The 12,084-nt window shown below is 45.2% G+C and overlaps 3 protein-coding genes across 9 annotated transcripts in view; 1 reads left to right on the forward strand and 2 right to left on the reverse strand.

The window, feature by feature from the left end:
- LOC123994922 (ankyrin repeat domain-containing protein 6-like) overlaps nt 1–6,857 on the forward strand; it is a 58,912-nt gene extending 52,055 nt beyond the window's left edge. For 5 of the 7 annotated variants that reach the window (XM_046298035.1, XM_046298033.1, XM_046298034.1 and 2 more), the window contains 8 exons: nt 433–510; nt 1,075–1,179; nt 1,279–1,389; nt 1,501–1,656; nt 2,058–2,210; nt 2,508–2,621; nt 4,532–4,829; nt 5,232–6,857. In XM_046298035.1, coding sequence (XP_046153991.1) covers nt 433–510; nt 1,075–1,179; nt 1,279–1,389; nt 1,501–1,656; nt 2,058–2,210; nt 2,508–2,621; nt 4,532–4,829; nt 5,232–5,875 — 1,659 coding nt within the window. In that variant the 3' untranslated portion in view covers nt 5,876–6,857. The remainder of the gene's footprint in view (nt 1–432; nt 511–1,074; nt 1,180–1,278; nt 1,390–1,500; nt 1,657–2,057; nt 2,211–2,507; nt 2,622–4,531; nt 4,830–5,231) is intronic. The other 2 variants (XM_046298037.1, XM_046298032.1) reach the window with 1 other exon arrangement.
- Nucleotides 6,858–6,860: 3 nt separating this feature from the next.
- On the reverse strand, nt 6,861–8,047 carry lyrm2 (LYR motif containing 2). The gene is made up of 3 exons (XM_046298039.1): nt 7,944–8,047; nt 7,469–7,609; nt 6,861–7,394 (listed from the first exon to the last, which is right to left on the reverse strand). Exons 1-3 carry the CDS (start codon nt 8,007–8,009, stop codon nt 7,308–7,310), a joined length of 294 nt encoding a protein of 97 aa, XP_046153995.1. The 5' UTR covers nt 8,010–8,047; the 3' UTR covers nt 6,861–7,307.
- Nucleotides 8,048–8,193: 146 nt separating this feature from the next.
- LOC123994921 (midasin-like) overlaps nt 8,194–12,084 on the reverse strand; it is a 53,631-nt gene continuing 49,740 nt past the window's right edge. Inside the window, 8 exon segments of the mRNA XM_046298030.1 lie at nt 8,194–9,434; nt 9,623–9,765; nt 10,289–10,355; nt 10,523–10,637; nt 10,743–10,816; nt 11,306–11,480; nt 11,698–11,813; nt 11,962–12,051. Coding sequence (XP_046153986.1) covers nt 9,249–9,434; nt 9,623–9,765; nt 10,289–10,355; nt 10,523–10,637; nt 10,743–10,816; nt 11,306–11,480; nt 11,698–11,813; nt 11,962–12,051 — 966 coding nt within the window. The 3' untranslated portion in view covers nt 8,194–9,248.

Consider the following 12,084-nt stretch of genomic DNA (forward strand, 5'->3'; position numbering starts at 1 on the left):
CCGCTGCTCTACGTTCGCTACAGTCTTCAGTCTGAGACTGACGTCGTTGAAGTCGTTTGTGGTGACGTCAAAACGAGAGCTGTTGTACGAAACCAAGTCATCGGCGATCGGCTAATCTTTAACCAATCAGAGTATGAAAGCCAATGACACTTTATCAAAACGCAGCTTTACCCACTTATGTTCTGGCTCTGGCCCGACACATCAGTTTCTGGGACCAATCAGAATGGTTAGAATGTGTTTGCTTTCTAGAAAACGTCAGGAGGGTACTCAGTTCCAGACCCATTGTGGAGAAGAAGCTAACGTCTGTTTGGCCAGAGCAAGGAGTTTGGGTAGCCAAGCAATGAACATAGTGCCATAGCCAGTTGAATTATGTATCTCTAACTAGGCGATGTAGCCCTGGTTGACTTGCCTCTTGTCTCTGTGTGTGAGCAGGCAGGCCAGACTGCACTGGACCAGGCCAAAGACCACAACAACCCAGACATAGCTCTGCTTCTGACCAAAGCACCTCAGGTGAGTACAGGTTTACCCAGTCTGTCCAACAGGGGTACCCAGGCAGTGTTATTATTTTACTTTCACACCTCACATACCAAACTTATCTATATATTTATGTAGAAAAAATGTATGCTGCAGACTGTGTTTGGACTTGAATTACGATACTTCAGGTGTTTGACTGGCGTTTTTATCTGTCTGAAATGATCATATCTCCATAACGCCTACCTGACATCATTCCTGTGGGTTGGCAGTAAAGGTGTTTCTGCATCAAGTGCAAGTATGGGCAGAGTCCATGGGAGAGTGCTATAGATCTAGATAGGCACTGGCACATGGAAGTGATAGGGAAATGGAGAGGCTAAACTATTTAGCATTATTTGTGCTATTTTAGCTGTAGCTATATCCCTACCTTAATCAAGAAACATTCACTAATTGAAGAATTTGCATTTGCTCCATGTAAAGAGCTGGACAGGCTGAAGTAAACAAAAAACAGGACCTTCAACCAATCAATGGCCATCAGTAAACGTACAGTGATTAATACGACTGGCCCTTAGTTCTCACACTGTTCTCCCTGCGTGTATTCAGGTCCAGAGCTTCACCCGAGGCAGGATTGTGAGGAAGAGGAGGGACAAGCTGAAGGCTGAGCGCCGAGCACAGTCTGTGCCCAGGGATGAGATGCTCCCCAGGAAGGTACAGTTGCAAGTACAGCTAACCGTCTCACTCTTACCGTGTGCGGCAGCATATTATAACACAGATGTGGAGATGTTCGATTTTTGTTGTGCCTCACAGGACAGTGCATCTGCTGCTGACGACACTCACAGCAGCGACCTCGTCGCCCGCAAACACGAGGTGGTCAAGGCGAGCGCCGGCAAGAGCACAAACAGGAAGCTCAAAGAGAAGGTCAGCTATTACCTTAACCTTCTAAAACAACCCGCACATGTTTACCCAGGTGAGATACGTTATCAATCTTTAAACAGATGGAATATGTGATGCGGTGTGATGTCGTTGCAGCCCTCGCTCTCCGACCCCCTCCGCCGGAGAGAGAACAAACACGGAAAGAAGAGGCGGGGCCAACTGCGTGGCTCCTCCCCCCAGCCCCCGCCTCACAACTACAAGGCCTATCAGCTGTACACTCTGTACCGCGGCAAGGATGGCAAGATCATGCAGGTAGATAGAAAAGAGCACACAGACGCCTGTGCTTTTGTTTGACATGATTCATTTGATGCTTTCACTTCATATTGTGTTGCTGTGAAAGCACTGTGAAAGTAGCTACTGTCAGAGATTTTCTGTCATGTTGAAACCTTGTAACCTTGCTTTGCTGCTCTATTCTTTATGTAGAAGACACATATTTCAGTCGGAGCAAGGCCCTGCGACAGACTAACATCCTGTCCAGGAGGTGTACTTGTACATCTAGCTGCCTCACGCTACAGAAACATGATTAGGCTCCTGTCCTATGGGCCACTCTGGCTCGGACAAGACTTACATACTTAGTAATTAATACAATTTCCGACTGAGTTTGTGTCTGCTATCAAGTGGATCAGTGCCCATGGTTGGTTTCTGTGTCCCAGGCGCCTATCAATGGCTGCCGCTGTGAGCCTTTGATCATCAAGCTGGAGAACCAGCTGGAGGCCACCAAGGAGGAGATGAAGACGGAGATCCACACGGTGCAGGACCTGATGAACAACAAGATGGGACAGTTGGACCGCAAGAACAAACATCAGGTACGAAGTAGACCAGGGTCCTGTTCATTAGGGCGTTTTCATTTTTTTTGCAACGTAAACTGAAAATGATAGTTTTCGACCTACATCCCACAAGCCTCTGAAGTCACAGCAGTGGATGTGGGGCAGGCATGCATTCATAATTTGCTGATTTTTGCCTATTAATGAAATGAAGTGTAATGTTACTAAAGTCATAAGCAGCTGTGAGCTTTTGTTTCACAACCGGCGTCTTGCATTAACCACGACAGCTTTATCAGGCTCTGGCATTTAACTATGTGGTTTGTGATTGTGCGGTTCGAGATCCGTGCCCTAGATAAGATGACAGTAGAGAGAGTTTCAGCGGAGAGGACAGAGTGCCAACACAGGATCGACCAGAGGGCCATGCAGGAGAGACAGGAGGGGGAGAAGAGACAGGTAATACTGACAGCAGTGTCAAACTCACTCAACACCGCAAGAGAGGCGGGTCTCAGATGGACTTAACACTAGTTCCTATACCGTCACGTGCTGTCATTAAACTTTTTAAATTCAAGGTTGTCGTTAAAATATTAACATAGCTAACAATGCTTTATAAAGTAACTGTCCAGTGTTTCCAGATTTCTATGAAATATGACCTGTAGTGACTTATATGAGTGAAATAGCTAATTAAAACAATTTGGGAAGGAAAACTGTTAAAAAGCATATTTTTATGTTGGAATGGTCTGTGCATACCCCAACAACAGAATGGTGTGGCCGTATACTGGTCGTTAAAAATATTCACCCATGTAGACAGCTGATTGGCCAGCTCATCCTCCTTTAGAACAGGGTTTCCCCAAACTTGGTCCTGGACCTCTCTGGCAACAGCTCTGGTGGACATAACTGCAGTCAGCATGCCAATTGCACACTCCCTCAAAACTTGAGACATCTGTGACATTGTGTTGTGTGACAAAACTGCACATTTTTAGTGGCTTTTATTTTCCCTAGCACAATGTGTAATTATCGTGCTGGTTAATCAGCTTCTTGATATGCCACACCTATCAGGTATCGATTATCTTGGCGAAAGTAGAAATGCTCACTAACAGGGATGTAAACACAGTTGTGCAATAAATGAGAGAAATAAGCTTTTTGTACATATGGAACATTTCTGTGATCTTTTATTTCAGCTCATGAAACACGGGACCAACACTTTAAACTTTGCATTTATGTTTTTGTTCAGTGCGGAAAGTATTCAAACCCCTTGACTTTTTCCACCTTTTGTTAGGTTACAGCCTCATTCTAAAATGTATTAAATTGTTTTCCCCCCTCAATCAATCTACACACAATACCCTATAATGACAAAGCAAAAACAGGTTTTTAGAATTTTTGCTAATTTATCAATAAAAAATAAAAAAAATAATAAAAAATACACATTTGCCTAAGTATTCAGACCCTTTCCTTTACTCAGTACTTTGTTGAAGCACCTTTGGCAGCGATTACAGCCTTGAGTGTTCTTAGGTATGACACTACATGCTTGGCTCACCTATTTGGAGAGTTTCTCCCTTTCTGCTTTGCAGATCCTTTCAAGCTCGGTCATGTTGGATGGGAAGCATTGATGCACAGCTATTTTCAGGTCTCTCCAGAGATGTTTGATCGTGTTCAAGTCCGGGCCACTCAAGGACATTCAGAGACTTGTCCCAAAGCCACTCCTGCGTTGTCTTGGCTGTGTGCTTAGTGTCATTGTCCTGTTGGAAAGTGAAACTTTGCCCCAGTCTGAGGTCCACTCTGGAGCAGGTTTTCATCAAGGATCTTTCTGTACTTTGCTCCGTTCATCTTTGCCTTGATCCTGACTAGTCTCCCAGTCCCTGCCGCTGAAAAACATTCCCACAGCATGCTACTGCCACCACCATTCTTCACCGTAGGGATGGTGCCAGGTTTCCTCCAGACATGCCATTCAGGCCAAACAGTTTAATCTTCAGACCAGATAATCTTTTTTTCTCATGGTCTGAGTCTTTAGGTCCCTTTTGGCCTGAGCTCAATTTCAAGTCTCATAGCAAAGAGTCTGAATACTTATGTAAATAAGGTATTTCTGTTTTTGCTTTGTCATTATGGGGTATTGTGTGTAGATTGCAGAGGATTTTATTTTATTTCATTCATTTTAGATTAAGGCTGTTATTATAGGGTATTAAGCCTCATTATAGGGTATTGTGTGTAGATTGATTGAGGAGGGAAAACAATTTAATACATTTTAGAATGAGGCTGTAACCTAACAAAATGTGGAAAAAGTCAAGGGGTCTGAATACTCTCCGAAGGCGCTGTATCTAACCTGCTGTATCTCTGTCACGAAACCTTGTCTTGGCCTGCCCTTCCAGCAGGCATCAGTGGTGAGCGAGCTGAGAAACTGGTGCCTGGCCAAGCTCCAGAACATTGAGGTGCGTGTCACTGGAGACCCCCGCAACGCCAAGCTGCGTCAGTCCTCGTCCATGGCTGAAGGCCTGTGTGCGATGGCCCCTGGGAGCCTCACTGTGTTGCCTGCAGGAGGGCCTGGGTGCAGCATCGAGTGTCTGGCCCCCCACACCACCGACCTCACCGAGGGAGACCCCAACGCGGCCGCCACAGAGAACCACTCAGCCAATCACAACTTTGGGGTTCAGGTGGACAGCTCTCCAGGTACAGTTCAAAACAGAACTCAGTGAAATAGCCAGCGCTCCGAATTACTACTCTTATGCACATGCACGAACGCACACACAATGGAGGGAGAACTCATTTAACACAGATACAGGCTTATGTAAACGTTACATAATCTAAATATATTATTCTTAGGTCATACCCTTTTTTTAGAAGTAAATAATAGAGAATGTTGCCCAAATAGAACATTTTCACAGAAATGCTCAAAATATAAAGTTGCCTTTGGCAGGTTAATTAATTTATCATCCTAATCTATCACACTGCATTTGAAGATGGCAATCTCACTGGAACTAATTTGAATAATCATAAATGATTTGTGTGCCGTGCTCTAAGGTTGACTTAATTCTAATTCACTTAATAATTGGCTCTCTGGAAATCTCACAGACGGTGGTAAACATCACAAGCGAGAAAAGATCTCCTCCCCAACTGCTGCTAAGTCCCTGTCCCCATCTCCCCAAGTGGTGCGGCCCAAGGAACGCTCGCTGTGTTCTACTGACCCCCGCAGGCCATACCAGGGACTGCAGGACATGGCACTGCTGGATTTGGCGCCGAGCAGAGGCGGCAACAACCAGCGGGCCAGCAGCCTGTCCCCAGCCACCGAGCGCCGCTGCAGCACCAGGCAGGACGAGGACTGCGACAGAGAGAGGGATAGAGACAGGGAGCGGGGCAGGGACAAGGGCAAGCACCACAAGAGGCACTCCCAGGGCAGAACTAAGGCCAAGGGGGCCTCGGTGGGGCAGGCCGAGGGGACTCAGACTCTGGGGGTGTTTGGGGAGAGAGCCGTGGAGAGAGGTGGGGGGGAGGGCTTTGCACAGGAGAGGGAGAACATGCACGCCCTGGAGGTGACACAGTACTTCTTTGAGGCGGTGTCGACCCAGATGGAGCACTGGTATGAGAGGAAGATCCAGGAGGCCAGGTGGCAGGCGGACCAGAGGGCCCAGGCAGACAGGGCTGCCCTGGTGGAGAGGATCACCTACCTGGAGGACGAGCTACGCACGCTCAGGACTAACAGGCACGATGACAGCTAACACAGGGACACCACTGCAGAGTATAGAGCTACACCTTCAGAACAGCAAAAAAAATCATCATCTGAGCTCATTACAGATGGCACCCTGGATCAACTGGACCCACCGACCAAAAACATTGTCATTGACTGAATTTAGCATATGGAATACTTTTGGTAAATAATGTCATGCAACAGTAGAAAATAATCTGTATAGTAACTTATTTTAAAGGCATGTTATGGCATGCCAGACTATTCAGTATAATGTGGTCTTGTTATTCATTTGTTTTGGGCAGCTCCTGTGTTTGTGCTTTGTAAAAACCCCTGGTAGATTTACTGATAGTTATTCATAATGTATTATGTCATGGGGCCATCACAGAACTGGTACACGCGCACACACCTGGGCACAATGTCACGCGGTCATTACGTCAACATGCCAATACGTTTTATCCTGTGGCGAGAAAGCCGGTTATGTGAAAGATTCTGGAGGTTTGCTTGTGGAAAATGTGGGTCATATTTTTCTGGTGACGTTCTTAACGTGTGTTCAATCAGAGAGTAGAGAAAGACAAACGCAGACAGCGGAAATAGTTGAGGTAACCAGGATGCTTACAATTTCAGTAGAATACGCTACTGCAAGCGTTCATACAGATATGTGACTTACAAGGGTAACAGAACTCAAGAGAATACAGCCAAACTGGCAATGGCTTAACTATTAAGAAAACGTTAGTATTCATAACCTTTACTCCAACCCACTAATGTATGTTTCTTTAAATGGTAAAAACCGTAACACCCTACCGCTTGTCCTTAGCACTAAAACGAGGTACTGTTAAGAAGAACCTGTTTGCATGGTGGAAAGTCTGTTTTTAATCTTCTGAAATAGACCTGTGCAAACAGTGTATTAGTTAGTGCTCATGTGTGACATGTGTCCAGTTCAGGTGTGAGGTCGTGTACATTGATGCCTTTGTTGATATGAACACACATTCTGTGTAGTAAAATAGATATCAAATTGATTTTGTAAAAAAACAACTGTCTTTGTTTTATATTCAACATGTACATAACATTTCATGAGGATCCTCTGGACACAAACAGCTTTACAATAGCCCAACATGAGACCGAGGGTATTATGTCAGACATGATTGCAAATGGCATATCACACATGGCTCGCACAGCTTTCCTCAAAAGTGATTTGAAAGCGTCACCACTGCTAGACATGGACATGTTGATGGCAATCATCTGATATAGAACTCCTCATGACAGATTTCATATGGTCCAAATCACATTATGAACCTGCAATGAGCTGGTCTGGCCAAATGCCAAGGTGCTTCCACAGTAAGTACTGTCCAAGTACTGATTCCAATGGCTTTCACAGTCCATTTGAGGCAGCATAGAAAAGCTTCTGGCATTCACTTGCAGGAGAAATCGGTGGATTACCTCAGCCCAGCCCCAGACAGGTGACATTACTTCTTAACGTTAGCCAATGCAAGGGATGACTGTAGCTCATCGTGATGCATGTTTGCCTGTGTGATCATCATTCGGATGGCGTCCTAGACATACGGAGACCATGAAGGTAAGAACAGGGGTTGAACACAGAATGACGTCATTTCAGACCATATCTCACCTGATTTGTGCTATTTTTATTCCTCTTGAACTCATCTCGCGCCCAATCCCGCAGGTACTTTCGGTCTCCCTCGTCTGGCACTTGTCTGATGGTTCTCATCATGTTTCTGTAGAGACTCAACACTTTCTGCCTCTGTATAAACTGTAGAAATATAGACCAGAGGAAGCTAAACATGATCACTAGCAAGTTACCTGGCTAATTTATCAACAATCATATTAGCAGAGCAATCTGCTGAAGGAGAAAGCGTTAACAAAAAAAGGCATAGTATTAGCGACGCAGTGAGGAAATTACACGTAAAACCAAATTGTCAGATGAGCGAACTGGAGCTGCTGCTGAAATGCTAACGTTAGCTAGCTAGCTCATCATGCTGCCATGGCTATTTCCCAAGTGTGAATGAAAGAGAATACTATCTAGTTGGCAGTAGTACTCGAACCGCATGGTTTACAGGTCATGAAACCGACAAAATATGTATTACCTGTTTTAATGTAAGTGCTGCCGCGGGTAACCTTGAGCTAGCCATGATGTGAATTGTAGCAAACATGGTTGTAGAGGCAGCTCCACAGCTGACCTGTTTTGGCAGTCAACATAGATAAATATAAATGTCGCCCTCTTGTGGGGTGGAGTATTATTGAAAATCTATTTCTTTAGGGGCCATAAACCAATACTGTATGTACATTGGCTACTACCAAATACAGTACATATTACATAAAACAATGTGCTCAAAACACAGATTAAAAAGTTTATTATCATCATACAATGTATCATGTCATATGATGTGATTTATGGATGGTATGAAGAAAACAAACTTCCATGAATATCACATGTTTACTTTGAGTTACAACTGTGTTCCATATGGCCACAGCAATGACATTTCCTAATGGTGTCTTCATGTCAGTGAATGAACCTTATCTACAGTAAGATGTAGTGGATATGCCTCTTAGACCAGAGAAATGGCATCGATTGGGGCGTATATCAAAATTGTTATTAGCAGTCCTTGTGCTTAAATTTTCCCAAAACCTTGACATTTAATGAGAGAGAGGGTTAAGCTTTATATGAATAACACATTGGGGCAGAATGATCATTTCCATGTAAACAACGGATTATTTTATAAGCACATGGGCGTTAAAAGTGAGATGCAATAACATTTCTTCAAGGCACAATTTTGGGATTACTTTCGAAATGGATCAAGACCATATCCTCATGCTTTTGTTTTGCCACGACATAACGAAAAGGGGTGCTCTTCTTCTTTTTCTGCTCTTTGCAAAACAGTTGTCCAAAAACAACTTCATCGCAGCACTACTGCCCGCTCCACACACTATCAGTTGAGGTGTTCACATGGAAGTAGAATGACTTGATGATGAGCATGTAACACGGAAAACATCCCACACAACATGAAGGGGTTATATACTACACAGGGGGAAAGGAGGTACAGTATCTCTTCACTGAGGTCGTTTACACGGAAGGGAATCACATTTTGTATCCTCATCTATCATTTGTTACAGACGTGCAGGTTAAAGTGATGCTTATTACATTGCGAAGGAACTTCCAGAATCCCCCTGGTCTGAAGTCGAGGACTAAATGGCGGAAGTCGCTATCAAACTCTACAGTCTACTGAAATGACAGTAAAAAAAAAAAAAATCTAACGAGATTTAAAAAAAGGCACATACACAGCGGCCAAGTCCGTCTTTCATTGCGAGTCCTGTTTTGTTTATGAGTCCGTGTGCTGAGGCTAGCAGCAGAGTGCCGTTGTGCGGTTGGTTGCTGCCTTCTAAGATGGCTTCTACTGGTCGGTTGCCGTGACGAGTTCGAACCACTGCCTCAGTGCGTCACTCAGGGTCTCTGGCAAGGCGTGGACGTCCCTCAGGATCACGTAGAAAGGGAAGGGGAACTCCTCCATGTAGGAGCGGATCTCAGGCATCTCTCCTGGACCTTTGAAGATGGGCACCTTGATGTCCAGGATGGAATCCTGTCGAAAAATGACAAAGGAAACACCAATAGGAATATTTAAGGGAATAGTTCTATATGAATATCATATCTTGTAGTGATTTGATTATTCACATTAACAAATGTATCATGTACATTAGATGTTGCATTACCATCCACAGACATTGATACATAACATGGATTCCATCTAAACCAGCTTAAGTCCCTTACCCTGGACTTTGGGTTGTCGAGCACCACGAAGATGACGAAGACGTTGGCGCTGCGAGCCGCCTGCACAGCCGCCGTCACCCTCTCCTTCCCCTCCAGGAAGAGTCCTCTGCCGTCCGACACAATGAGCAGCAGCTGGGCTGTCTCTGTGTGTGTGTGTGTGGGGGGGAGAGAAAGAGGAGGCGGTCAGTTAACACTGGCACCACAATGGCCCTGGGTGTCTGTGTACAGGTTCCAGTCCTCTGAGCCGCAGAGGGAGAGCAGTGAGAGCTCAGATACCAGCTCTGATCTTCACCACGGCTCCATAGAGGGCATGTTAGCTTCACCAGGGGGCCACTGTAGCAGGAACAATACCCTGCCTTTGAATAACAGCCATTGTGCTCTGCTCCTCCCCTACTCTCCCACTGTTTCCCTCAGGGCTTGTTTGTTTGACATCAAATACAACCAGGGCACGGAACCACACAGGCTCAGAGTACGATGCAATCAGCAGGCATCGATTAATATGTAAACTCATTACTGTCAGGGATAGTGGGCTCTAAACCCACTTGAATACATTAGCAAATGAAGAACGGACTAGGGGAGGCCATTCTCTTGTACGGTAATCATATTAAACATTCTTATTGCATTGATCAAGTGAAAGGGAGCTTCTGCACCACCGCAATGCATTACCTGTGTTCATGGATCCAGGGCTGTGCTGCTTAGCTGCTACAAACATGTTGGCTGAGGTCTCCAGGAACTGAAGGACATGAGCACAATGTGGCGGTCAGTCTCAAACAAGAGTAGCCCACGAAATAGATGCGATCTAATATCACAGACGGAAAACAAATGGGCCTGGAAGGCGTTCAGTTCATGAAAACAAGGATATCAAGCACAAAAAAACAAAAAGAGAAAGCGGGACCCCACCTGGGCTATCCTGGTCTTTTCCTGCTGGAACTGACAGAGCCTCAGTATCCTGGCGCCAGACTGGTCGTTAAACTGTTGTTGGAACGGATGGAGCAGCTGCACCGTCTCACCAAAGCTGAGGTGACAACCAAAACATCTCACAAATGTAACAGCACTGTCTGGGGAAGAGCAACACCTGGACATAAATATTCATTTATCTACAGAGGGCCGCTCCTCTCACCTGCACACGGACACCTGCCCGACCTCCAGGAGAGTGAGAGCGTTGACAATAACAGACAGGGATTCAAAGGCCAGCTGTGACACACGGGAGACAGAGGTGAGACATTAATGAGACATTGTCTGTTTCCCAAATGGCATTCTATTCCCTATATAGGGCACTACTTTTGAACAGACACCCATGAGGCCCTGATCAAAAGTAGTGAACTATGAAGGGAATAGCATGCCATTTGGGATTCATACATTGTTCCTGCAGCAAAATGACTAAGGCAACTAGACTCGGAGCGGCTGTTCGGGGGACCAAAAAGAGATAGTATTTGAAAATGATAATTTCATACCTTCATTATATTAAGACACAATCAGGTCTCTTTTTATTTTATTTGTGAGAATACTTGATCAACAGATTTCCTAAATTAAACTCATTTTTTGCTTAATTCCTGATGATTTGATTCTTTTATTTTGCTAAAAACTTTGGGGGGGGGGCAAATAATATCCCTTGCGGGTCGGTTTTGGCCAGCGCTCTAAGGTTATTGTATCCACTCATCCCTCTGAAAAGGCCTACTGTACCTGTTTGGAGTGGTTGTCCACCATGCTGGAGGAGTCGTCCACGGCCAAACAGATCTGGTACTCCCTCTTGCTGGGCTTGGTCCTCCTCAGCCAGATCTTGTCTTTACGGAACTGACTGGCGATGTAAGGGATCACCTTCCGCATGTTCAAACGCTTCCCTGTGCGGAAGTCTCCTCTGTGACACAGCGAGAAAACAGAAAACATTTTAAAAAGTGCTAATATTTGTACTGAGATTTAAAAAAATATATATATATTTTTTTTTAAATAGAAATGATTGAATGAATAGAAAAGGTTGCAAAAGCCTGTTCCTGTTCTAGTCTGAGTGTTGTCTAATAGTTGACCAATGACCGTGCTCCCTGAATTATCGTCTAGGGGTTGCGATAGGTACTCACTTGAGCTTGGCCGCCTGCGTGGGCTCTAGGATGAGACGGAGCTGCTCGCACAGCTGCTGGGACAGGGCCGAGGTCAACGTCTGGTACTGGTGCCACATGGCTGCCGCTGCACTCTCCTGTAGGTCAAGACCACGGCATGAGTTACACATCTTAGTTGCACACAGAGATCTGAACTTCGAGTGGTAGGTAATGGGAACAGAGAATGACAGGGTAAATAGTGTCCGGTTATAGGAATGTTTTGCAGGACATCCAAAGTGCTGGTACCTCCTCCCGTTCTCCAGGGGCCTGTTTCATCCAGGCTTCCAGCTGCAGCTCCATCTCCCTCCTCAGTTCCTCTGGGTCGCGGACTGGGTTCTGGGGACACACAAGACATTTAGCTAATCTTAT

This window comes from Oncorhynchus gorbuscha, linkage group LG14 (assembly GCF_021184085.1).
Source record: "Oncorhynchus gorbuscha isolate QuinsamMale2020 ecotype Even-year linkage group LG14, OgorEven_v1.0, whole genome shotgun sequence".
NCBI lineage: Eukaryota > Metazoa > Chordata > Actinopteri > Salmoniformes > Salmonidae > Oncorhynchus > Oncorhynchus gorbuscha.